The sequence below is a fragment of the Miscanthus floridulus genome, chromosome 18 (assembly GCF_019320115.1).
Source record: "Miscanthus floridulus cultivar M001 chromosome 18, ASM1932011v1, whole genome shotgun sequence".
Classification (NCBI taxonomy): domain Eukaryota; kingdom Viridiplantae; phylum Streptophyta; class Magnoliopsida; order Poales; family Poaceae; genus Miscanthus; species Miscanthus floridulus.
Genome location: NC_089597.1, coordinates 95,480,069 through 95,506,952, shown reverse-complemented (window position 1 = coordinate 95,506,952; position 26,884 = coordinate 95,480,069). Strand labels below are relative to the sequence as shown.

General features: G+C 46.6%; 1 protein-coding gene across 17 annotated transcripts; it reads left to right on the top strand.

The window, feature by feature from the left end:
* The first annotated feature begins 267 nt into the window (after window positions 1–267).
* LOC136524853 (uncharacterized) lies at window positions 268–17,702 on the top strand. 17 transcript variants are annotated; one of them, XR_010776222.1, is made up of 8 exons: window positions 268–603; window positions 861–1,735; window positions 13,568–13,625; window positions 13,914–13,984; window positions 14,887–14,934; window positions 15,047–15,346; window positions 15,931–15,996; window positions 17,404–17,702. XR_010776222.1 is itself a non-coding variant. In XM_066518099.1 (7 exons), exons 2-7 carry the CDS (start codon window positions 1,726–1,728, stop codon window positions 17,488–17,490), a joined length of 342 nt encoding a protein of 113 aa, XP_066374196.1. In that variant the 5' UTR covers window positions 268–603; window positions 861–1,725; the 3' UTR covers window positions 17,491–17,702. The 17 variants fall into 17 exon arrangements, 4 of the variants coding, with proteins under 4 accessions (XP_066374196.1, XP_066374193.1, XP_066374195.1 ...); XR_010776219.1 differs by having other exon boundaries at window positions 14,887–15,346; XR_010776212.1 differs by having other exon boundaries at window positions 767–1,735; window positions 13,882–13,984; window positions 14,887–15,346.
* The last annotated feature ends 9,182 nt before the right edge of the window (window positions 17,703–26,884 follow it).

Genomic DNA, 26,884 nt, shown 5'->3' with positions numbered 1-26,884 from the left:
CGCCATTCACTCTGGCGCCGAGCTCGACGCCAAGATCTACGGCGCCGAGCTCGACGCCAGTCATTCTGGCGCCGAGCCCCCTGACAGGTCATTTCTCCGTACCCAGGAGCTCAGCGCCAGTGGCCGTGGCGTCAAAGGTTTATTTTCGAAATTCTTTACGCCAAAAATATATTCGTGAGAAACTTTCGGAAAAAAAACCAAATAGTAAAAAATTCGGTCCAGTCTGCCATAAACAAAACGGATGCAGCGAATCCATCGCCTCTCCCTCCTTTCTCACTCCCTTCGCTTCTCCGCTGCATTTCGCCGCCGCCGCTCCTCTATGCCTGCTCAATCCTTCTCCCCTCCACTCCACCGCACCTGCTCCAGCTGCCGCCTCCTCTTCCTCCTCCTAGACCTGGACATCACCAGTTCGCCGTCAACAATCTGGCCGCTCGTGGTTCGTCCGCGCACCTGCACCATGTACGGCGGCGTGTGGAGGCTGCTATGCCCGTGATTGGTGGCCTTCATTTTGCTGCATCCGCCCGGCGGGTCGTACCCCCTACCTTCTCGCCTTCGCCGGCTCCGCTGGGGCCTCCTTGGTTCTTGTGCCGTCGTCCTTCCGCGGTAAGCTTCGGTCTCTTCGCCTTCTGATCCTTCCTTTTTTCGTTTCCTAAAATCCTACCGTACCCGCGCGTTCGTGTATCCGGCCTGCCTGGTTTGCGTCCATGCATTTCTGTTACGGGCTCTAATCGACGCTGTCTGTGCGGTGCTCGCGAGTTTCCTACAGGTTGAGTCCATGTTTTCCTGTGCTTCGTGCTTCGCGGGGATGGGATTCTTGGTTCCTGTTTCCACGATTGATTTCATGAGGGTTCGGCGTGCAGGCAGAGGCAGGGATGGGGGATTGGGGGCGGTGGGAGCGCTGCTAGAGTTTTGCCCGTGGACAAGTTCACACTGGTTGCCGTCGTCGCCTACTCAAGATGGGGTCGTCAACGAGATGAAGAGAAGATCTGTTTCAGATGGTTGCCTTCCTCATCCAACCAAAATTTTCAGGTCTTTGGTTCCTCCTGTGCATAGCAAGACTCAAAACTGATGTTGCAGGTAGCAACATTCAACTTCGATTTATAACTGCAACCTTCAGGTCTGATGTTGCACTCAATTATCTTACATTTTTTATGTATGCTAATGATATCTATATTTTAATGTTATGTGTTTCTATTGAGGATGCAAACTATGTAGGGTTGACATTACGTATCTTGGTCTGCTTTGTCTGGCCAGCTGCTTGCTGTCACATTCCACAAATTTGTGAGGTGGTAGTATTTTCTTAATTCGTACGATTTCTTATGAACATTGGTTCATTAAATTTAGAGATCCAGTATCATATTAGTCATATAGTATAGGGCGTACCCAGTGTAGAGAGCTCCCGCTCTGTGCGGGGTCTGGGGAAGGGTGTCAGTGGTAAGCCTTATCCTCGCTTGTGCAATGCGAGGAGACCGCGACTCGAATCCGGGACCTTCCGGTCACAGGCGGTAAGACTCTACTATATTAGTCATATAGTATATATACATTTTTTTCATGATTATGCCCGTTAGATACTATTCCATTCTTGTGCTATTTGGCTACTGTTCCATGCTTATGGCAGTTACTGATGCCACTAAAACTGTTTCCTTAGAGCAAATCTTCTTTGTTAGGAGAGATGAGCTATGTCACTCTGTGTAGCTTGATGAGGTTCACGGGCTCCAGATAGTCATGCTGGCAGGTAATTAGCATTTCTTTTTTTTTTCCTCTATTGCTGGCATCCTTATCGAATATTCTACAACATAATCTATTTGCCATGTTCCAAATTTCAAATACTTGAAGGTTTCTTTATGACTGTGACCAATCAGGGTTAGCATTGTAATAGAGTATATTCAGTAGCCAGCTACAAAATAAGTTATTCTGTAGCCAACTTCATTTACGATAATTTTATATACTAATTTACGATAATGTCAATACGTATTTACGATAGTTGGGTTCCTATAACACATGGGGATATTTACCATAACGTTATAGTAAACCACTTAGTAAGGAGATACTATAATCTCGTAAATTAACATAGTAATTATCGTAACTCAAAGTGGCTACAGAATAAGTTATTTTGTAGCCAGCTATATATATATATATATATATATATATATATATATATATATATATATATATATATATATATATATATATATATATATATATATATATATATACACACACACACAAACTGAATTAAAATCTTTTTCATGTTTGTTTTTAGCCATTTTTGTTGTTACAACAGGCCATTTAGTCATCTGATATTTTATACTTAACCTACATGTATGAACTGAGTTAAAATATTTTGATGTTTCAACAATGAAGGTCTAGGCTTTCAGGAATTAATCTTTGTGCTTATTTTGTGGTCCATAATTGTTGTACTATTCAGTGCTCTTTTGAGTGATGGTGATGGGATAAGTCTCATGTGTTGGTTGGTCTTTGTGGGGCTGTGCTGGTCACATGGTCCTTGTGGCTGCATGGTCTGTGTTTAGGACAACATCTTAAACTAGAGGACATCTTAGACTAGAGGACAGCATTTTAGCATCTAGGACAGCATCTTAAACTAGCATCTTGACATATGCTTGGCTGGCTAGCAGTCTATATATATGTACCCCAACCCCTCAGGTTCGCATGTCATTTGGAAATAAACCAGAAAATTACCCTAACTCCTAGTGTCATCCTCTCTCAATGAGAGTAAGAATTCTGCTACTACCAAGAGTAAGAATTCAGCGACTAACAACTGGTATCAGAGCCGTACTATCCTGTAGCCTGAGCATCTCCTACTCATCTTCTTTCCCAGCCTCGCAACAGCCCCAGCTAAGAGCAGCAGCAGCAGCTCTGGCCGCTCATGCTCACTCCTCTCCCTCTGCGAGCTCGTCTGAAGCAGCCCTCTTCCCACGCAGCAGCTCCCCAGTAGCGCGTCATGTCCGCAGGGCAGTCTCAGCGCTCGGTCGCCTCGAGCACGCGGCGTCGGCAGGAGGCCGAACTTGCCACGGCAGAGGAACACGAGCGAGCGGCGGCAGAGACCGCTGCGGCGGCGGCAAGGGCGTTGAGGCTGGCAGCGGCGGAGCTGGTAGCAGCCAGAGCGGCGGTCGAAGTCGCGGCGGCGGCGGATGCAGCGCGTGCGGCGGCAGCAGAGGTCGAGGCCCTGCGCGGCAGCATCAGCAGCTCCGTTTCTGCTGACGACAGCGCCGACGCGGACCTCGAGTTGTTGGGGAGGGCGACAGGACGAGCGCGGGCGACGTAGTGGGCAGCCGCGCACGCCCACAAGCGCGGCGGCAGCCCCGACAGGCTCAGACGCGCCGGTGGCGCTCCTGGAGGAGGCGCGCACGGTGGTGGCGCTCCTGGAGGAGGTGCACACGGCGACGGCGCTCCTGGAGGAGGCGCGTATGGCGGTGGCGCTCCTGGAGGAGGCGTGCTCGGCGACGGTGGCGGACGGGTCGATAGAGAGCGTGGCCTTCACAGGTAGCGTGGCTCTCTCTCCCCGGATCGGTACCATGGTTACCACGGGCTCCAGGCTGTCGTCAGAGACGTCGGCCCCGGCGGTGGGTGGCCTACCCTCACCAAGACCAACTACGTCGAGTGGGCTGCGGTGATGAGGGTAAAGCTCCAGGTGCGGCACATGTGGGAGGCAGTCCGGTACGGCGACGTCGACTACGACCTAGATCGACGGGCGCTAGATGCCCTCATCGCTGTAGTCCCGCCCGAGATGCAGTTCTCGCTTACCAACAACCGGACTGCCAAGGAGGCTTGGGACGCCATCGCGCGGCACGCATCGGCAGCGATCGCGCCCGCAAGTCCACACTGCAGGCACTTCGCAAGGAGTGGGAGAACCTGGCCTTCAAGCCAGGTGAGGATGTTGATGACTTCGCTCTCCGTCTCAACACTGTTGCAGAAGATGGTGTAGTTCGGCGATGACACCTACGGCGAGGAGAGAGCTGTCGAAAAGCTCTTCCGCTGCATCCCCGAGAAGTACAAGCAGATGGCTCGCTCGATCGAGTCTCTGCTGGATCTCTCCACAATGTCGATCGAGGAGGCGATAGGTCGCCTCAAGGTCGTCGACAACGATGAGCCACAGTCCCTCTCGGGGCCCATCACCATTGGCGGGAAGCTCCTTCTCACTCGGGAGCAGTGGCTTGCCAGCCAAGGTGACCGGAAGAAGGGGGAGCCTTCTTCCGCGGCAGGCGGCCGCAAGCGTGGCAAGCCGTGCAAGGCGCGCAGACGCCCAAGCCGGGGCGCGAGGACATGCCGAGGGTGATGCCTGCGGAGGCGCCCAGGGAGGCGTCGTCGGCAGGCACAAGCCAGCACGAGACGACGCCTGCCGCAACTACGGCCAGCTTGGCCATTCGGCCAAGGACTGTCGACAGCCACGACGCGGCCAGGCCCACGTCGCACAGGCGGCGGAGGAGCTGGCTCTGTTCATGGCACATGCAAGCATCGAGCTACCTCCAGCGGCACTGGCCGCAGTGGCTCTCCTCGACCTTGACGAGCCAAAAGCACACGCCCTCCTCGGCGACGGCTCCGGCAACGACAAGACTGACGGGTGGTGCCTCGACACCGGCGCCACCCATCACATGACCGGTCGACGGGAGTTCTTCACCGAGCTTGACTCTAGCGTCTAAGGCTCCGTCAAGTTTGGGGATGCCTCTGACATGGAGATCAAGGGCGTCGGCTCCGTCATCTTCACCGCCGTGTCTGGTGAGCACAGGCTGCTCACCGGAGTCTACTACATCCCCACGTTGAGGAACTCCATCATCAGCTTGGGACAGCTGGATGAGAACGGTTCGCGCGTGGTGGTTGAGGATGGAGTCATGAGGATTTGGGATCGCCGTTGCCGCCTTCTTGCCAAGGTATCCAGAAACGCAAATCGACTCTACGTCCTTAACGTGCAGGTGGCACAACCCCTCTGTCTCGCTGCTCGTCGGGATGACGAGGCGTGGCAGTGGCACGAGCGCTTCGGGCACCTTCACTTCGAGGCCCTGAAGCGGCTCAGTGCCACGAAGATGGTGCGAGGCCTGCCGTGCCTCGACCATGTGGAGCAGCTCTGTGACGTCTGCGTGTTGACGAAGCAGAGGCGACTCCCCTTTCCCCAGCGGGCGAGCTTTCGAGCCAAGGAGAGGCTCGAGCTTGTGCACGGGGACTTGTGTGGCCCGATGACACCGGCCACACCGGGAGGACGACGCTACTTCCTGCTGCTCGTCGACGACCTCTCCTGCTACATGCGGGTGATGGTCCTTGGCAGCAAGGGAGAGGCTGCGGACGCCATCAGGCGCTCGCAGGCTACTGCGGAGGCGGAGTGTGGCTGCAAGCTGCGCGTGCTGCGCACCGACAACGGCGGCGAATTCACGGCGGCTGAATTCGCGTCATACTGCGCTGATGAGGGCATTCAGCGCCACTACTCCGCGCCATACAGCCCGCAGTAGAACGGCGTCGTCGAGCGGCGCAACCAGACGGTTGTGGGGATGGCTCGGGCCCTTCTCAAGCAGAGGGGGATGTCGGCTTTCTTCTGGGGAGAGGCGGTGGTGGCGGCCGTCTACATCCTCAACTGCTCGCCTACCAAGGAGCTCGACGGCAGGACGCTGTACGAGGCTTGGCATGGGCGCAAGCCGGCGGTCTTTCACTTGCGGGTCTTTGGCTGCCTCGCGTTCGTCAAGGAGCTTGGCCACATCAGCAAGCTCGACGACAGGAGCACTCCGGGAGTGTTCATCGGCTACGCGGAGGGCTCGAAGGCCTACCGCATCCTCGACCCGAAGACACAGCGTGTGCGCACAGCGCGCGACGTTGTGTTCGTTGAAGGGCGAGGATGGGCGTGGGACAAGGCGGTGGACGACGGCTCGCCTCCGACGTACGACAACTTCACTGTCGAGTATGTCGACTTCGAGGGAGCTAGGGGAGTAGGTAGCTCTTCTTCGACGAGCGCGTCTACCCTAGTCCCCGAGACTCCACCGACCCCGGCGTCTGCTATTCCGACAGCACCACGCTCTCCAGCCAGGACCTCGGCTGCGATGAGTCCTTCATCGGCTCCACCACAGCCGGCACCGCCACGCACTCCAGCACTGACATGCACCTTTCCGGGCACGTATACTCCAACACCAGCTCGTGTCGAGCACAGCCCGGTTGAGCTCGCTACTCCGCTCTCTCACGACGAGGAGCGCATCGACGCGTACCACGACGGCGAGCCGTTGCGGTACCGTACGATGGAGAACCTTCTCGGCGACCAGCCGGTGCCGGGACCGGTGCCTCACGACCTGGAGGCGTAGTTGCACTTTGCGTGTGATGACGGCGAGCCTCGGTCGTTTGTAGAGGCCGAGAGACGCGGCATGGCGCGCCGCGATGCAGTTGGAGATGGATGCGGTTGAGAAGAACCGCACCTGGGAGCTTGCTGACCTTCCTCGTGGTCACGTGCGATCACCCTTAAGTGGGTGTACAAGCTGAAGAGGGATGAAGCCGGCGCCATCGCCAAACACAAGGCTCGCTTGGTGGCACGAGATTTCGTGCAGCAGGAGGGGGTCGACTTCGACGACGCCTTTGCTCTCGTGGCACGGATGGAGTCCATGCGACTCCTTGCGCTAGCTGCCCAGGAAGGCTGGCGTGTTCATCACATGGACGTCAAGTCGGCGTTCCTTAACGGCGACTTGAAGGAGGTTTACGTGCACCAGCCGCCGGGATTTGCGATCCCCGGCAAGGAGGGCAAGGTGCTCCGCCTACGCAAGGCCCTCTATGGCTTGCGGCAGACACCGAGGGCGTGGAATGCCAAATTGGATTCCACGCTAAAAAGGATGGGCTTCGGGCAAAGCCCGCACGAGGCGGCCATCTACCGACGGGGCAGTGGAGGAAATGCTCTGCTGGTGGGTGTCTATGTCGACGAATTGGTGATCACCGGCATCAAGGATGCGGAGGTGGCGGCATTCAAGGAAGAGATGAAGGCCACCTTCCAGATGAGTGACCTGGGGCCTCTCTTCTTCTACTTGGGAATCGAGATGCACCAGGATGACTCCGGGATCACGCTTCGACAGACCGCCTACGCCAAGCGTGTCGTTGAGCTAGCTAGGCTTACCGACCGCAACCCAGCTCTCACTCCGATGGAGGAGAGGCTGAAGCTGAGCCGCGACAGCACGACGGAGGAGGTGGACGCTACGCAGTACCGGCGTCTTGTGGGGAGCCTTCGCTACCTCGCCCACACACGGCCGGACTTGGCATTCTCCGTCGGCTACGTTAGTCGGTTCATGCAGCGACCGACGACAGAGCACCAGCAGACTGTGAAGAGGATCATCCACTACGTTGCGGGGACTCTCGATTACGGCCTCTACTACCCTAGATGCCCTGGGGCGGCACACTTCGTCGGGTATAGCGACAGCGACCACGTCGGCGACATCGACACCAGCAAGAGCACGAGCGGGGTCTTCTTCCTCGGCAAGTGCCTCGTTAGCTGGCAGTCGGTCAAGCAGCAGGTGGTGGCCCTGACCAGCTGCGAGGCCGAGTACATAGCGGCCTCCGCCACTTCGACTCAGGCGCTCTGGCTCGCTCGACTGCTCGGTGATCTCCTCGGCAGAGATACTAGAGCGGTGGAGCTCAGGGTGGACAGCAAGTCCGCTCTGGCCCTGGCAAAGAACCCCGTGTTCCATGAACGCAGCAAGCACATCCGGGTGAGGTACCACTTCATCTGAGGCTGTTTGGAGGAAGAGAGCATCAAGGTGAGCTACATCAACACCAAGGACCAGCTTGCGGACCTGCTCACCAAGCCCCTTGGGAGGATCAAGTTCCTTGAGCTCTGCTCCAGAACCGGGATGGTTCAACTTTCTCACAAGACGACGCACAAGACTTAGTGGGAGAACGATGGGATAAGTCTCATGTGTTGGCTGGTCTTTGTGGGGCTGTGTTGGTCACATGGTCCTTGTGGCTGCATGGTCTGTGTTTAGGACAGCATCTTAGACTAGAGGACAACATCTTAGATTAGAGGACAGCATCTTAGAGGACAACATCTTAGCATCTAGGACAGCATCTTAGACTAGCATCTTCGCATATGCTTGGCTGGCTAGCAGCCTATATATATGTACCCCCAACCCTTCAGGTTGGCATGGCATTTGGAAATAAACCAGAAAATTGCCTCAACTCCTAGTGTCATCCTCTCTCGATGAGAGTATGAATTCTGCTACTACCAAGAGTAAGAATTCAGCGACTAACAGATGGCACTTCACAATCATGAAAAATGTCAAAATACATTGTTTTATCTTCTATCCTGGTTTGTCAGTGCTTTCATATTCTTTCTTGTGAGCCAAGGTTTTTATACCTTCCTAATACTTGACAGTTTTATAGCCATGCTTGTCGTGCTTCAAACCTTTATTTGAGCAGGGTGCAGCACTAGACATGTAAAACTCATTTGAGCAGCAAAGCATTACCTTATCTAAGAACACATTGTACACCTCTTATTAAGGAGGTAAAGTTTAGTTGTTTCCCCTTTTGTTCAGTAAAGTAGCCAAGGGCCACCTGGACCCAGCTAGCCTATATGTTTCATCTTCTGTGAAGATAATAGATCTGAGTATTTCGTAACAAACTAATATTTCTTATGATGTAGTCACCAATGCAGATTAAAAAATAAAAATATGTTCACTACTCTTTGCAACCTCAGTTTCCCCCTTTTTAGATCACAAGTTGTTTATACAGCGCTACAGTATTGTTCATTCCTTCCATATGTTGTTTTTTCACAATCCATTGGTTTTACCATTGCTAATGGCATATCCCATATAGGACTGAGTTATGCCCAGATAAATCTGCCAACTACAACATGCTCAAATGTGCAGTCCTGCCTGTGCTTTCTTTGATCTCAGATCTTTTTGCTTAGGTTTGGTTCCTGATGCGCACATCAGTTGTTTATTTCAGCTTTTTGCTTTTTCAGTAGCTCAGCTATAATTGTGCTCTCTGTCCTTAGTGGTACAGATGGTTGTTAATTTCCTTTATTCAATTTTCTGATTAACTACACTACCTTTCTTGGCGAAACCATGTATCATTTCACTGGATGAATAAACTATTATGTTGTTGAATAACATATGATGTTCGCTGGATGAATATAGCAGCTTATGCTTTCCCTTTTGGCTTCTACTGATGAAATGTAGCTAGGCCACACTGTCGATTAGGTGAAATAATTTTTTGGGTTCATCCAGGGGATTGCCGTTTACTTTCGTGGTTATTTCTCTCTAATCCTGACCACATAGATAGTTGATTGATTGAATTTCTTTTTTTGAATATGCATGTTAACAATGACAATTCATGACCTTGCTCTGATTAGATGGTATTTTTTTATATTTGTTGGTAGAGGCTTCCGGTTTTTTGGCTTAGAATTAAGAAGCACAAAGCATGACAAATACGCATGTACACATTTATACTCCCTTTCTGTTTACACACACCTGTGCATGCCTGTGATTGTTTTCATACCACAGGCTAGCTGCTACTCTCTTGCTTTCATGCCTGTAGTAATATCCTACAGGCTCAAAGCACTTGCTATTCTTTTTGCAGTTGAGTTCTGAACAACTGAGTTATGCCTCTGGAATTAACCCGCAGGTGGTTCAGCTGGCATAGTGACCTGTAGTCTTCCGGCGCCTCCTATTTAAAGACAAGAGAACCGCAGGAGCTCAACCTCAATGAGAACGTACACGTTGAAAGGATCTTGTTTGGTTTTGGTAATTAAGTGACAACCTAGGTAGACTAATTGTGTTTAATGTGAGATACACAGGTGATTAGTCCACAGGCACATGTTGTGAGCAACATATGCCATGAAGGTGAAATGACTTGGAGATGTTGCAAAGCTCACACATGTGATGAAGGAGCTCATTGCACATGAGACATGACATTGAGTCATGTGATCAAGGTGGAGAAGAAGACATGACTTGGCTCGACGGACCGGTTGCAAGTGTGAAGGGCAAGTTGAGTGATGACTTGGTGTCGGTGGACCGAAGCAATGGTGAAGAGCAAGTGAAGTCAAGATCGATGAACCAATATGGTCACGTGATGATATGGAGTGGATCATATTATTATTGATCATGTTGGTGCATGTGTTGCATCAACATCGAAGGAGTTGAAATGAAATACGCAAGGCAAATGTATAACCTAGGGTATTTCATTTCACCGGTCATAGGTGTGTAGAGAAGTTTATGACCGGGTTTAGGATAAATGGCCGTACTATCAAGAGGGCAAACTTATTTGCATATCGGTCATCTAGTGCCACTCGAGTGATCTAACTTTGCATCGTTGCTAGGATCGAGTGACGTGGCAAGTTGAGTGGCTAACTCTTTAAAAATGTTTGTGAAAAGCTAACACACGTGCACAAGGTGTTGTACACTTGTGGTGTTGGCACATTTACAAAGGAGAAGATGTTGGAGTTGAAGTGGATCAACTCGGCGAGGAAACGAAGGCGAAAGGAGGTCACTGATAGTGACCAGACGCAAGCCTCGGCAGGACCTGCGCGTCCGGTCAATGTAGGCTGAGAGGCGCGGTCTCGGTCTTGATGACAGGATGCTGGCGCCTGCTGGTGACTGGACGTGACGCTCCTGCGTCCGTTCGTTGGTGATGTATCGTGACGTGGCATTGGTGGGCTGACCAGAGACGACCGGACGCGTCAGGCCGCGGTTTTGCCTCTCTGGACCCTCTCTGGAGTCGACCTGACTCTGCGTGGCGTAGCGTCAGAAGGAGGGATCGGCGTGTCCGTTCGATTTCTCGGCGTGAGCGAGCTTGCGATGACCTGACGCGACACGGCTGCGTCCTGTCATGCTCCTTTGAGTCCGGTCGTCACTTGACCGTTGAGGTGGTGTCAGTGACCATTGAGATCGCACGGCCAAGGTTGAACGTGGAGGCCACGTGGCGCGATCGCAGCGACCGGACGCTGGCCGGGTGCGTCCGGTCATCTTGACCAATGCGTCCAGTCACCTCGAGTTGCCTCTAGTGAAGGGGTAACGGCTAGTTTAGCCCGTGGGGCTATAAATAGAAGTGGCGGCCGGCCTTAGGCCGGTAGCTGAACACCCTTGAGCCTTGGTGGCTTGTGTAGGTGTGCTTGGGAGCCCTTTAACTCACTTAAGCTTGATAGTGTTCATCCGATCGAGTGAGTGAGCGATTCTAGTGCGATTGCATCGTGAGGTTGCATCGGGTGGCACTAGGTGATTGAGTTGCAAGCCGGTGGTACTTGTTACTCTTGGAGGTTGCTACCTCCTAGACGGTTTGGTAGTGGTCTCCGTTGAAGCACACAAAGAAGATTGCGCGGTGCTCTGGAGAAGAGATTGTGAGGGGCATTGTGCTCACCCTGTGGGAGCCGCGAAGAGTAACTCTAGTAGAGCGAGACGTGAAGGACGACAAGTGGTCCGGCCGGGTCAAGCGCTGGAGCTTGTGGTAAGCACTCCATGTGGGAGAGTGACTTGCGGGTCACCACTGGCAAGAGGATCGGCGACAACCTTGGAGCTCGTCTCAACGGAGACTAGCGTGTTGGCAAGCACGTGGACCTCGGGATAAAAATCACCATGTCATCCTTGTATTCCCGTTGGTTTGCATCCTCGTTACACAAGTTTGTATCTACTTCATTTACATTGTGCTTGTGTAGTTGCTCTTGTAATTAGTTAGCTTATGTAGCTTGCTAGTTACCTTCTTGCTTGTGTAGCATAGAAGTAGCTCCCTTACGTGACTAATTCGGTTTGAGTAACCTTGTTAGTCACATTGCTTAGATTGTGTAGCTAAGTAATTTGCGTTTTATAATTTGGCTTGTGCAGCCTTGTTATTGAGTATTGCTAGTGAGCTTAGGTGGCTTTGTGCTTTTGCTTACTAACATGTGTAGGAGCTCCCCCATTGCTTGAAGTACTAGTGGTATAGGTTTGTGTGACCTTTCTTCTATAAATGGTTAGGTGAGCTCTAGCTAGTCAAGCACCTTTGTTGCCTATTAGTATCTTTATAAGGTGCTTGTGAACTTAGATAGAGGGGTGCAGTTTTGGCTAGACCGATAGTTTTAATTTCGTATTTGATTCGGTAAGCTGGCACGATTAATTTTAGAAATAACTATTCACCCCCCTCTAGTCCATCATCTCGACCCTACACACGTCACTCGATTAATTTTGGCCACCCGATCTTCGATCATACGGCTGTTGTTGCTTGAAGCCGCTTCCATCCGGAGCATATTCGCGTGGCTTTTGCTGCTTCCGCTTCTACTCAACACCAGATATATATCCTGACTTCTGATTCACAGCACGCACGCACTCCCCTCTCTCTCGTGCCCATATCTCCTTCTCCCTCTCTCGGCGGCTAGGGCGGGCCCCATCGCGCGCATCTCGCCGGTGGCGACGGCGGCGGCGTGGCCGGGACCCGGCATGGGCCCTAGGCACAGGCGGGCCCCGACGTGGCGGCGGTGTGGCGCCCCAGCGCGGGCGCTCTCCAGCTGCCGTCCGCAGGCGCAGGGCAAGCACGCCCACCTCTCCCAGCTCCCTCCTCCTCTTTCGCTGAATCCGGCACGAGCAACATTTAAAGACGAGAACCGCAGGAGCTCAACCTCGATGAGAACGTACACGTCACTCAATTAATTCTGGCCACCCGATCTTCGATCCTACGGCTGCCGTTGCTTGAAGCCGCTTCCATCTGGAGCATATTCGTGTGGCTTTTGCTGCTTCCGCTTCTACTCAACACCAGATATATATCCCGGCTTCTGATTCACAGCACGCACGCACTCCCCTCTCTCTCATGCCCGTATCTCCTCCTTCTCCCTCTCTCGGCGGCTAGGGCGGGCCCCATCGTGCGCATCTGGACGGCGGTGGCGTGGCAGGGACCCGACACAGGCCCTAGGCACGACAGCCCTGGCATGGGCGGGCCCCGACGTGGTGGCGGCGTGGCACGGTAGCGGCGGCGGTGTGGCGCCCCAGCACGGGCGCTCTCCAACGGCCAGCCGCAGGCGCAGGGCGAGCGCGCCCACCTCTCCCAGCTTCCTCCTCTCTCGCTGAATTCGGCACGAGCAAACCTAGGTGAAGGTGGCATCTCTCCCTTGCTCCTCCTCTCCTTCCCTTGCCAGTGCCGAGGTCTAGCGTCGGTCTGTGGTGGTCGGCCTTTTTGCTCGGGTCGATTCGGGGCCTCCACGACCGGATCCAGGGCCTCCATAGCCAGATCCGTTTGTTCCCCCACCAGATGTGTGCAGAGCACCAAGCATGAAGCCTTAGAGGTGGCGGCAGATGTGGTTTTGCAGGCTGCGGGGGCGGTGGCCATGGCCGCGGAGTGCTGCTCCAATGGCAGGGCACGGCCCCTTGGTGCTGCGGTGGCAGGTGGGGCGCAGATGTGGGGTGCTGCGCCAGTGGCGGAGTGCGACTGTTGGGGGCTGCAGCAGCGGAAGTTCTTCGGTGCAGTGGATTTTTTTCTTGGTGTTCATCGATCTTCTCCAGTTTGCTAGAGCGGTGGGAGTGGCAGTTCCTGTAGCCCGACGGCGGCAGCAGGCTGTGCGCCATGGTCTGGGTGACGCAAAGGGCGATATATAGTACAAATTTCTCTCGCATTGATTTTTATTCTTGTGTAGTGATTTCGGTTCGACACAGGACTTCATTTCATAGGCCAATTTTGAGGACTATCATCAGGTGCGACAACATCAAGTGTTTTTGTTCCCTTCTTTTTGTCATTCTTCTACCTGTTTGATAAAGTTTCAGTTCATAAATTATAGCATCCTCAACGAACTTGCTTCATTTTGCGAATTTGTATGATGCTACTGGTTTTCTTAGATTATTTACTGAGTAGGAAGTATCCATCTAGACAAAGAAAAAAGGAGCCCACTGCTCAACAGTACAGTTGATTCCATCAAGTTTTAGCTAAATTATTTTATTAATGCTTGCCCAGGTTTCTCAGAATGATTTTTATTCTTGTGCAAGAATATTGTTTCGAGACAACTTCATTCCATGGGTGCATTTTGAGGGCTATCAGCAGGTGTAACGGCATCAAGGTGTTCCTGATCCATTGCTTTTATCATATTTCTTCTACCATGTGCTAAAATTTCCATATAGATTAAACCTTGAATTTTTAGTTTGATACAATTTATATGCACATTGTAAAATCTCAGAACAAGCCAACCACTTGAAAAAAAACATTATCTGGTCTGTAACAAACGTCATGACCCTACTTAGGTACTTAGTTGGGTTGCATACTATATGTTAGCTTACTAATCGCTGGTACATATTTAGCTACACTATTAGAAGTTTGAGATCACAGAAGTACCAGTAGTGCCATTTGTTGTTCTTTTACTGTCCTGCAAGGTTGAAAGTGATGCTTTGATCGTTTCCTTTAGGTTTCATGTTCAGTACTGTGCATGGAAGTTCTTTTGCTATTCGCTCTTTTCATAAATTCACCTAACATTTTAGTATTGTCCCATGAATGTGCTTCATAGATTGATTATAATGGGAAGTATATCAGCTCCTGCAACATTAACCAATATGAAATCAGTGTATAAAAACAGCACATGAGAGAAAAGCTTGGATATGGCTGCAGATGTTATTTTTTCTGTGTTTGAGGCGACCCTGTGTGGAGGTTTATTTTCTTCTGATGACATTATTGTCAATGCATTCTGTGGCATGCTTCTTGGCAATTTCTTTCGGGTTTTTCTTTGTTTTAGAGCTCACAGTACCTACACTGAAACTTGAGCGCAGTTAGTTTGTTGCAGTCCCAATCAATGTAGTTCCAGGGCCTACAATTTTTGTTTGGTGATGTTGTTGATATATTGATCACATTCATTTCATAAACCTAGAAATGTGAATCTAGAACTTTATTTCGGAGGTTTCATGTTATTATTTTTGCTGGCATGGCCCTTAGAGACCTAAATGCTTACTGAATCATTATTATTATGAGTAGGAAAGAAGACGAGGGCAAAGAAGATAAGAGTATGCAGTCAATGGGCAGGTAAAGAACTTGCACAGACACCTCCATTTTTTAGTGATGCAAAAAACTGGAATGTGCTTGACATGGTTATGTTTTACCAACAACTGTGCTTTTGGCTTTTTTCGCCAACCAGCTAAATGTTGGTTTAGGTTTATGCCTACAACCTGAGAGGATAAGTAGGCTGTAAAAAAAGTAGTTCAGTTTTCTTACTGATAAAAATGTTCCTAAATACATACGGCTATTTTGAAATGGGAGTGGCACACGAGGATAGGGGGCAGCACCGAGGTTTATGCCTACAACCTGAGAGGATAAGTAGACTGTAAAAAAAGTAGTTCAGTTTTCTTACTGATAAAAATGTTCCTAAATACATACGGCTATTTTGAAATGGGAGTGGCACGCGAGGATAGGGGGCAGCACCGGTGATGGCTACCTGGTAAGCTAATTCCTGCCATTTGTTCTAGGTACTTGCATGTTATAAGAAATGAAGATGAGTTTACAATTTTCAATTATCCTTTTTGTGAAACATCTTCAGCTATGTCTTTATTATTGTCTGGGAGTTTGGCATGCACATCCATGAGTCCTTCACTTTTGAAAATATGTATTTTTTATTTGTCCAAGTCTGAGACTTCATCTGGAATGCTTGCTTAGCAACCTTACCATCTGGCTCTGTTTTCTCAGCTATTAACAAAGATAGAGTTATAGCTATCATACTTGAAACATGGGTATCCCAACTATCGAAGGTACCAGATTCCATAACCGTGGCGTGGTGTGCATTTGAATTGTTTTATGTCAAATATTTTTTACACTCAAGGTTCCATTTGACAAATAAAACCGCAAAGTTATCACCCGTGCATGGTCGCACGCAAATATTATGTCGCACTTAATATTTTAATCATTTTTTTTGTTCTTAGCTTGGCTTCAGAACTATATATTATTGATGTCCTTATTCATGTCACTTAGTTACCATGGGTTTACTTTCTCTATTATTGCAATGGATTTAATGATTTGTTTCTACAGCTCAATGTGCACAGGCCTTGTGCAGATGAAACACCTGGGGGAGCAAAGGACTTTTCTATCTTCCAGGTTTGTTTAAGCTTCTGCACAAATGCAATCCCTCCCCTTTTGCCTTTTTTCTTTTTAAATTAAACTGACCCTCATATATGTTTAGCCATATATAAGCTAGCCCTTGCTTATTACCTTGGTTGTATCATGTGTTACTGATGGTGCCTAATTCTTATTTGCTCCATGATGATTTTCATCTCCTTGTCTTCAAACTGTCATGGCTGCAGATTCATATACATCATACATGTGAAACAATACTAATCCATTTGGTGATGCTTACAACATGTCTCTTCTGTTTGCAAAATTAAAGTGCGAGATTAATCCCCAAATTAAAGTGCAAAATTAAACTGTCTTTTCTGTTTGCATGTCTATTTGTTGATGCTTACAGCATGTCTTTTCCTGTATGAGTAAGATAGAAGTCCCCAAATCTTGTGAGATTGAATGTATGTTTATTGGAGGGAAGTTTTTTATATGTGTTAGATCAGCTCGTATCAAGTTGAAAATTTTTACAGATTTGCAAATAACTGAAACAACTTTCAGCTGTTTTAGATCAATGAGCAGTATGCAGAAACAACAAAAAACTGAAAGTACTGAATTTGCACTGTTTTTTCTATTTTACAGATCTGCTCTACCCTGTTTGCTGTATTCTTAAATTACTGAACCAACTACTACATGGCTGTAGGAAATCATGCAGTAAACTACTGAACCTGTTTGAATTGTGGCTAGCATCAGGGTGGATGATTAATTGAGAAATAGTGTTGGTAGGCTGCCACATCCATTTTTTGAGCTGAATCTTTATGCAGAGTGGTGCATAAAAATCCATTTGTAGCAATGCTTCTGTGCAGGACAATAGTTACCTGGCATGTGTGAGTTTTTTGGTGTGAACCTGATGCTTTTGTGCACCTGTGAGTACATTTTTCAGGAGAATAGTTGGTCATGAGTCATCTTTAGTTAATCTCAGTTCTGTTTAGTTAATTTCAGTTCTGAACCTGGGACTACTGTATCTGAACCTGAGACTATGATCCTTAACTGGAACTTTGCTGTGTCTGTCCATTTTCTTATCACTTGCATGCAGTGTGAATCCGCAGAGGTGCTGCTTGTGATCTCACACGTTTGAATGCTTAGTGTGTGAAGCTTCCTTGACATGTGAAGCCTTGTTAAGTATATACAGGAGATCGAATGCATTTGTTCTGATATAATTTAGTTCAAAATAATTTTACTCAGCCACATAGTTTACATGGCATATTGGATCACAATGTCTTGCATACATTAACCGCTCTAGCTTGTCTTTGGAAAGAATGAAATGAAATCCCCCACTGAGAGTCAGTTTCATTAAATTAAAATGTTATCACGCGCAGCTAAATAGTTCTTAAACCATGCTTGCAATGACATAACAGGCATTGACCTTTATTTTGATGATTTAAATAGATTGTGCTCCAGCCCACAACTTTGACTCGGATTGAAGCTGGAAACTTCATTAGCAGCGCTAAACATCAGAGCAACCTCAGGAGCTGATGCCACTTTCCTTAAGAGCTATGTCCGATCATCTGCTACTTTGACTTTTGCTATGTGTGCTATGCTGTGTTGTGCCATCTCAGAAACTATACCTCGGTGTTCTATCCTATGACTGATTCGTGTAAAATTATGTGTTATTTGGACATCTAGGGTCCTGGTGTAGGAGGTGTAGGACTGTCTCGTGTAAGATATATACAAGTACTATTTGGGCATCCTCTGTATCATGTAATCTATATATAGTGTTTGAACATGTCGCAACTGTTTTAGAAGTTAAGCCTTCTATTCAGTGTGCGAGTTACAGTGTTGTTGGGCTAACTGTGGACTGAGTAATGGGAAGAAATGCCTCTATTCCATTAACTAGAACCTGTCATATTTATTCTTTGCCAACATTATTCCATTTCTCAGATAGAACTGCGGCCATCACTTGTGCGCATGGGCGCGCGCCAATCGCTAGTTATCTAAAGCGAGTAGAAGGGCGAAGTCAAAACTTTTGGGCTTTTCAAAAGGAGAGATGCTATTTCTTAGATGAAAACAAAAGTGAAGCGTGCCGTTACTGTTTGCTTATGACAGAACATAACCTTAGGTGTGCGCCATGTTGGAACCTTAGATGTGCGCCATGTTAGAATGTCAAGATACCAATCTTTTGTGCATGTATACTTATTTCGGTATAACATTTAGTAAGCCTTCTGCTGTGTTGCTAAGCTTATGCTGTATAAAATCTTCTAAGCAGTGTCTAATTTTGTCCAAATTTTTGGTGTTTTAGATGTAGGCTTTACAAATACTTTGGAATGGTTAGCTTAAGACCCAGTCACCGAACACAGACAAAACAAGAAAAGCGGCTTTACCAGCACTCAGCCTATGCGCAGGCGCGGCAGAGCGCGCCAGACATCCTAGTCATTATTAAAGAGGCTTGAGACGGAGATCAGTCATGCTCATGTGCTTCGCCGTCCTGTCACTCTTTATAGCCCAAACTAAATGGTATGGAAAGGAAAATGATCAAAGGAGAGGAACTAATAGTCTAACAGAGATACGTTCTCTTATTCAAACTCAAAAAGGTTACATTTCAGGACAGTGTAGATCCTTTTATAGGACTCGCAAACCACAGAGGGATAACACTATCCCATATTCTAGTGCATATACTGTATTACAATTTAAAGTAAAAGCCAAATTGGCCTCTTCACTACTGTCCTGCTGAGTTTACTACTACGACGCCAAGATGACTTCACTACTACAGTCGACGCCGCCAAGAGCTCACTTTGCCAGGATGGAGAACACAACTAATTGAAACCCTGAATTTCTCGAGACAGTGAACGCAACTAAAAGACGTTTTGAACCTCCAATCTTAGGATGGAAAACTCAGCTTATCGATATCCTAGACATATTCCCTCTTTGGATGGAGAACTCAACTAATTGACATCATGGAGTTCCTTGGTTGGAGAACTCCACTAATCAACACCCAAATTTAAACAAACTGAACTTAAGACAGTGTACACATCTTCTCAATGCCCTGAAGTCGAGTTTGCATGAAACTGATGTCAAAGCAAGCAAGCCTCGGTCATAAGTAAAGCCGGCTCTGTTAATTTACTTTAGATCGTCTAGGTGTGGATCCAGTGGGTGATTTCTTTATCAGTTGAATCAAATAGTCCTAGAGCTTCATTCGGTAGTAGGAGACAGAGAGAGAGTAGGAGCATCTGACTGTCGGAGGAGCTCCCTGCCTTTGTTGGTTCGTCGATGAAGATCTGCACACGGCAGCGACGGTCGGAGTAGCGGTGAAGACCGTGGTGGCGCAGTGCAGTGGCGGCGGCGGTGCTTCCCGTCACTGGCTGCGCCCCTCTGTTAGATCAGAGTAGGGTTTCTAGGTGGGGCGTACGGCTCAGGCGAACCTCGTACAGAGAGCCGCTGACCCCACCTCTATTTAATGTGTAGTGTGACGGGGCCCGCCAGCCATAGATGGACTGAGCGCCCCCGATTAGGGCGCGAGGTCAAGGCCCAAGTGGCCGTTGGGCCACTGTGGTTGGGAGATCAAACCAACATTCTCCCCCTTGATCTCAACTCATACTTTAACTTTAAACTTTGACTTTAATCATTTTCACTTTTATTTGTTCCATCACAGATTAGTGTATAGAGCATGCTTCATCGTCACGGTCAATCGCCGATAGACTTAACAGCTACAATACACATCTCTGTTCTGAAACAGATTCTTTAACTTTGGGCCCTTTGTTGTCCGGAAATCATAGGCTATACCATAAACCCATGTCGACTGTGTGTTCTCCAAACACACTAGGTGGTAAGCCTTTTGTACGTGGATCCACAAGCACTTGCTCGTTACTTATATGTTCAATACTTTTAGTATGATTCCGGACTTTCTCCTTCACAACGTACAACTTTAACGTCAATGTGTTTGGCAGCACACTTGACCCGTTGTTATAGGAGCGAACTACTTAAATGGTTATTGCTGTTACATACCATTATTAATTCCGGGTGTAAGTTCTTTTAACCACTTCGCCTGTCCTTAAGCCTCATAACAAGCTATACCATGGGTATGCATCTTTGATGACATCACAACTGTTTCTTTGGAGCTTTTCCACAATAAAACTCCAACTACGAGTGTTAGTTACTATGTGGGTTTCACTAAACATCTCGCTAAAATTTAACATTTGTACCCACAACTATTTGAGAGTACTTATTCTTTCTTACTTACCATGAGGCTTATAAATCTTTGCATAATTGCAAAACATTCTCAACTCTATTCCAGTGATCTATATCTGGACTGGACTTCTACCAAAAACATCCCGGATACATAAACTGTGTCAGGGTAAGTTCTTGCTTATAAGCATTCAGTAAGCTTCCAACAGCTGAAGCATATAGGACGTCCATTTGATCGATCTCACATTTATTCTTGGAACACTAAAAGTTCTAAAAACTATTACCCTTGACTATAGGAACAGGCGTAGGTTTATTCATATATATACTTTATTTCTTTAGAATCTTCTCTAAGTATATGCTTGAGATAGTTCTAATACCCCTTTTCCTTTTATCTTGGTAAGTTCCAATTCCTGTAATGAATGATGCTTTACCAAGATCATTATCATTGAAACTTGAGGACAAGAACTGCTTCTTCTCCAACAGTAGATTAACACCACTACTAGTGAGTAAGGTGCTACCCACATGTAGGATTAGGAAAATAAATTTCCCTTGTTTAAACTTTGCATAAATACAATTGTCCTCTACATTCTCTTTAAAACCCAAACTTTCTTATTGTACTGTCAAACTTCAAGAACCATTGTCTTGAAGCTTGCTTTAATCCATAAATGGATTTCTTTAGGCAACATCCCTTTACGTTCTTTTCCTTCCACGACAAAACCTTTTGAGTTATGCCATGTAAATATTTCTATACAAATCCTCGTTGAGGAATGTGTCTTTACATCCTTCTGATGTAACTGTAAATCGTAATGTGCCACTAATACCATTATGATTCTAAAAGAATCCTTGCATGCCCATTATAATCTATTCCTTCTCTTTATGTAAATCATTTCACCACAAGTGGCGCTTTATAGCTTTCCATATTCTCTTTGGATATCTTTCTATATTCCCTTTGGAGTCACTTTGTCTTGTAGACCCATTATAGCCTACTGTTTTGGCTCCATTAGGAATTTCTTCCTAGTCCCAAACATCGTTGGTATTTATCGATTTCATTTTATGTTCCTTTGCTTCTTGCCATTTAGACAAATGAACGTCTCTCATGGCTTCTTCAAATGAGGTGGAATCACTCTCTATTTGAATTTCTTTCTTAACTTTTACTTCTTAGTCACCAGAAATATCTGATTTTCTTATTCTTTGAGATCTTCTAGATCCTTGTGGCACTTCTTTCATATTGGGCTATTGTTACTCTTCATTGCCAAAAGGCAATTATTCTATAGCCACCTGTATCACAAGATCCTTATTTACTTATTCATCCTCTTTAAGAGCTAACATCTGGTGTTGTATATGTCATACAATATCAACATGTATTAAGCAATTTGTTGCTCTAAACACTATAGTGGATATGTAATCCCACTTCTATTCAAGCTTTAGGTATCTACATACCATGCTCCCCCAGATTACTCCATCTTCTGTAAAGATAGTGTATCTTCAAATTTCTTATTTTGGGTTTAATCTGCTAAAAACTCATATGGCGTCATCCAGTATAAATACTAGCTGACTATGCTATCTTCCTATCGAAACTATAAAAGGTCCAGGAATTTAGCTATTTCTTTACTTTAGGGGTATCATTATTATGACCGTCTTACTCCCTCAATGATCATATTCATCTTTTATAGATCACTTTTACCTGCAATGCATAGTATGCATTGCATTATCTGAAGTATGGGGGAAAGTATCTTTCTTAATTGTCTTTCTTAATTATTCTTACATTTCTCCCCCTCGAAATGTGGTATGAACTTTTCTACCAGAATTTTGAAATATTCAGAACTCTTGTGAATGAGGAAACTTTGATTACTTACTTCATCCACATGATTACATCATGCAAATAAAATTTGTATGGGAGTACATTTTCCTCATTACACTTCAAAACTCAACATAGTCTATTATTATCAATACTTCTGCAAGTCACACTTGCATATCATTCTTATATCTTGGTTCACATGTAACTTTCTTTTTGTTCTCAAACTCATTGAGTACTTATGACCATAACACAATCAGAGTGTACGGTAAATACTAGAATAGCATAAGAGCTATCCCAAACTTCTCTCCATGTGCGGGATATTTCTTTAGAGCATATGAATCATCACATCCTCCTCCCGCCATGCGGGATAAGTACTATGCCAAACTCTCCCACCATGCAGGATTGGTTAACATATGTACTATGTCAATTTTACCCCGTCATGCGGGTATTTCCTCAAACTTTTCCCGCCATGCGAGTACTATCACAAACTTTTTCCTACCATGCGAGATAGTTCTCTTGAACAGACATAATTGCCAGGATTGGCTCGTGTTCAATCATCAAATTCAGAAATAAATCCGAATATTCTTTAACACACATGTGTAATCCAATGTTAGTCAAATTAAATACGTATATGACTTTTACAACTCTCATAAGTGAAACTAAAAATAAATTCTTCTTCACAGAGAGTACGTAAAAGACATTTCTCAATGAAGACTCTCATTGATCTATCTCTTTTCTTGGATCAATTTTAGAATTCTTTTCTTTTGAAGCCATTCTTTAAAGAGAACGTAGTTTCTTAAACAATGGCATTCTTTCATATATAACTTGCCCTTAGGCATTTCATCATCTGAGTCACAAGTACCCAGCTCATTTCTCTTACTGCCTTCAAGAATGAAAGCAAGGAAGTCTTTTGTCTGAAAAAATATTCAACAATAATGCTCATTAAACTTTGAAATCTTTATGTTCTATTCTATATCACCGTTGGGCAGAAATAGAATAAAACATTATTCTTCTACATTAATTCCATATCACCGTTGGGCAGAAATGGAATTAACGTATAGAAATTCAATAATATTGAAAACATAGAACTGTTCCTCAAAATTAAATTCTCTCGTTGGTTCGAATTTAATTAGAAGATAATCAACTTCATTGCAGCGGAAACATGAAAATACATTTCTCTAGTTTAAGAGCATTCTTTGATCTTTATCTATTCTCTGAAAAATTGGTCACTTTGATGCAAAATTCATCAGAGATTTAAACTTTAAACATAAAACTCATAGAATTATAATATTGTTATCATCAACGTTGGTCAGAAAATAACAATACCATAATTTAACTTTAAACTTAAACTCATAAATAAACTTATAATATTGTTATCATCAACATTGGTCAGAAAATAATAATACTATAATTTATCTTAACTATCAACCGACTATTCCTCCAATTAAAATTTTCCAGCTGATTCTAATTTTAACTGGAGGATAAACTTTTCATCATTTACTGAATAACTATAACTGCTCTTCAAATTAGAAGACAATAAACCTTTAACTTTGCAGCGAAAAATTAACAAAATTTCTTCATCTACTTTTCAGAAGCATTTTACTATATTTTTTACTCTCTAGAAAATCTAACACGTTGGTGCAATTTTACCAGAAATTTAAACCTTCAAAATTGATCAAAAATCATTTAAATCTGCTTCTGAAAATGATAAAACAAAAAACCATGAGCTACCCTTTAATTCTATTCTTTTGGCCCACCTCAGAAAAGTGGCCTGTGGCCCATTTGCGCGCGGCTTTGCCGCGGCCCAGCTCTGTGTGCGCCGCGCTCGGCCCGTGGGCTAGCAGCACAGCAGCAGCAGCACAGACGTGGCTCGCGGCTCAGCACCCGGCGCGCAATGCTCGCTCCCCCGCGCCCAAGCCGCAACCTAGGCCTGGGCCGGGAATTCGTCGCCCCGCCTAGGCCTCATTCAGCCCGGCGAATCGTGGCCATTCATTTTGATCAGACGACCATGCGTGACTTCCGCAGGAACAAAACCTCGCCCGCCGGTCGCCCCTCCCCAAACCCTAGCTCATTTCGTTCTTCCTTTCTCTCCCTCCGCTCTTCTCTCGCCACCGGCAAGCCACCGCAAAGGAGCTTGACGTACCGGTGCCAGGAAAGGAGCTTTCGGCGGGAGAGTATGGCGCCGCCGTGAGGCCCTTCACCGGTGCACGCGTGTGGCTGCGCGCGGCCCCGTCGAATGGCCTTGCGACCGGCGCCCCTTTTGGTTCGAGTTCGCGCGCGCGAGCACAAGATAGTAGCAGCGCGGCTCCCTAATCTGGACCGGCGGTGAGCTCGCATAGGAGATCGACAGCGCTGTCGGGCCTCTTTCTCCCCGCGCGATGGCGGTTGCGACGGCGACGAGAGAACTAGGTAGGTCCCTCCCCTCCGTCCATCTTTCTGTGTTCATTTAGGGTTAGGGTTAGGGTTACGGGTACCCCTCCCCTTTCTCTCTATTCTTTGCTTTTCCTGTCCCCAATCTAGATCTACGAACTAGACTGGGATTTTAGGGTTTCGATTCCTCTTTCTTGATCCATTGTTAATTACTTTGAATCATCTACTTCTCTGTTTTTCTTTCTATTTCTTTCCCCAAGATCTGGTCACGGGTTTAGGGTTTGGATCAAGCAGTCTTGAAGCCGAGCCCCTTCTGTCTTCACCTAGCTAGGGTTTAGGGTTCGATGAACCCTTTGTTTTTCTTTTCTTTCGATCCAAATCGGATCTAGCTCCGTTCTATTCTTTTCTTTGCCCCGATCTAGATCCACATACGGCCATACTAAAACTGGCTCTGGTACCATTGTTAATTTACTTTAGATCGTCTAGGTGTGGATCCAGTGGGTGATTTCTTTATCAGTTGAATCAAATAGTCCTAGAGCTTCATTCGGTAGTAGGAGACAGAGAGAGAGAGTAGGAGCATCTGACCATCGGAGGAGCTCCCTGCCTTCGCTGGTTCATCGATGAAGATCTGCACACGACAGCGACGGTCGGAGTAGCGGTGAAGACCGTGGTGGCGTAGTGTAGTGGCGGCGGCGGTGCTTCCCGTCACTGGCTGCGCCCCTCTGTTAGATCGGAGTAGGGTTTTTAGGTGGGGCGTACGGCTTAGGCGAACCTCGTATAGAGAGCCGCCGACCCCACCTCTATTTAATGCATAGTGTGACGGGGGCCCGCCAGCCATAGATGGACTGGGCGCCCCCGATCAGGGCGCGAGGTCAAGGCCCAAGTGGCCGTTGGGCCACTGTGGTTGGGAGATCAAACCAACAGGCTCATCATCATCTTCTTTTTCTTGCTTCTCTGCAATATATGACTTCCCTTCTTTCTTCTCCAAGGGACAATCATAAGAGTAATGACCAAAGTTCTTGCATTTTGTTGTAAAAAAAGTTTTTGCATTTAAAACACTTCACCTTCTTATTGTAGAACTTTCTAGGGGCCTGTTTGGTAGAGCTCTATCTGATTATGATTCTTTAAGGAAGCTGGTTCTCTGAGAGAAGCGATTTTGTAGCTGAAAGTGATTTTCTTTGATTCTTTAGCATAAACTCTTGAAATCATGATGGAGAATCACTTCATAGAATTAGGAGAAGCTACTTTTTTTTGGCTCTCAGTCTCCTAGTTTATTTCAAAGAATTACTTCACAGAATCAACGAAGAATCACTTCTCTGTTCTCTCTGAAAAACTGTTTGGCAGAACTCCTACTGGATTTAGCAGAGAATCAGCTCTGGGAGCTCTGCCAAACGGGGCCTAGTGCGTCCATTAGTCTTTGCTTCCTTGGTTCTCCATTCAGCTCGAGTCAACAGGTGATGTTCCTCCTCGTCATCAACATATTTTTTTTAGAAAATAGGTTTCCCCTACTTTACTTGCATAAAGCATGTCAACATTCGGAGTACGTTCTGGCATATTCTAGGCGCGCCCGCCATTTTAGCTCTTGTTTCTAGACTCCACAAAGAGATTGCCAACTAAGATTATTACAAGTAGCTGACACCACACTCGGCTAAGGCAACAACTCTTCATTCTGATGTGAATTTGCAGTGTTGTAATCCTCCTCCCAAGGTTGAGCGTCAATTGTAGGCCCCGTTTGGCAGAGCTCCCAGAGCTGATTCATTGCTGAATCCAGCAGGAGCTTTGCCAAACAGTTTTTCAGAAAAGAAGTAATTCTCTGCTGATTCCGTGAAGTGACTCTCTGAATGAATTAGGAGGCTAAGAGCTGAAAAAAGTAGATTCTCCTGATTCTGTGAAGTGATTGTGTATCATGATTTTAAGAGTTTATGATAAAAAATAAAAGAGAATCACTTATAGCCGCATAATCACTTCTCTTAGAGAATCAGCTTCCTTAGATAATCAAAATCAGATAGAGCCCTACCAAACAGGCCGTACCCCACCTGATATTTGTATCGCTTCCCTAGCCATTTCCCAGCGTAATCTTGGAGCTTGATTTGCTTTTCTCTCCAAACTCGTCACCGGACCCTCAACCTCTATTTGCGTTTCCAGCTTGAGCAGTACCAATTGTTTCCTTAGAGTTCCAGTTATCTTCAGTATTAGCTTTTTCTCTCCCATCCGTGCACTACCTGAAATCAAAGATCATTTTGTAATTTCCGAAGACACCAAAGCACAACATATGTCACAACAATGTTAGTAACAATATGTTTCTTATTTACAATCCAAAGACGAGCCACTAATTCAAAGTCAGGCCCTAGGTTGATAAGCATCAGTTCAGAGATCAAATTACAAATCCTCATCGCCACACAACACTTGGGAAATAAATGGAAAATAGATTCCAACTCAGAGCAGAACAAACAGGTTGCATCTTTTACTGATCTTCTTTTAGTTGAGTTATCCTTAGTTAGCCTTTTATTATTTGTTAGGAGGCAGAAAAAACCTACACCCAAGCTGGACATGAATTTTCCAAACAGTGTGTACAAAATC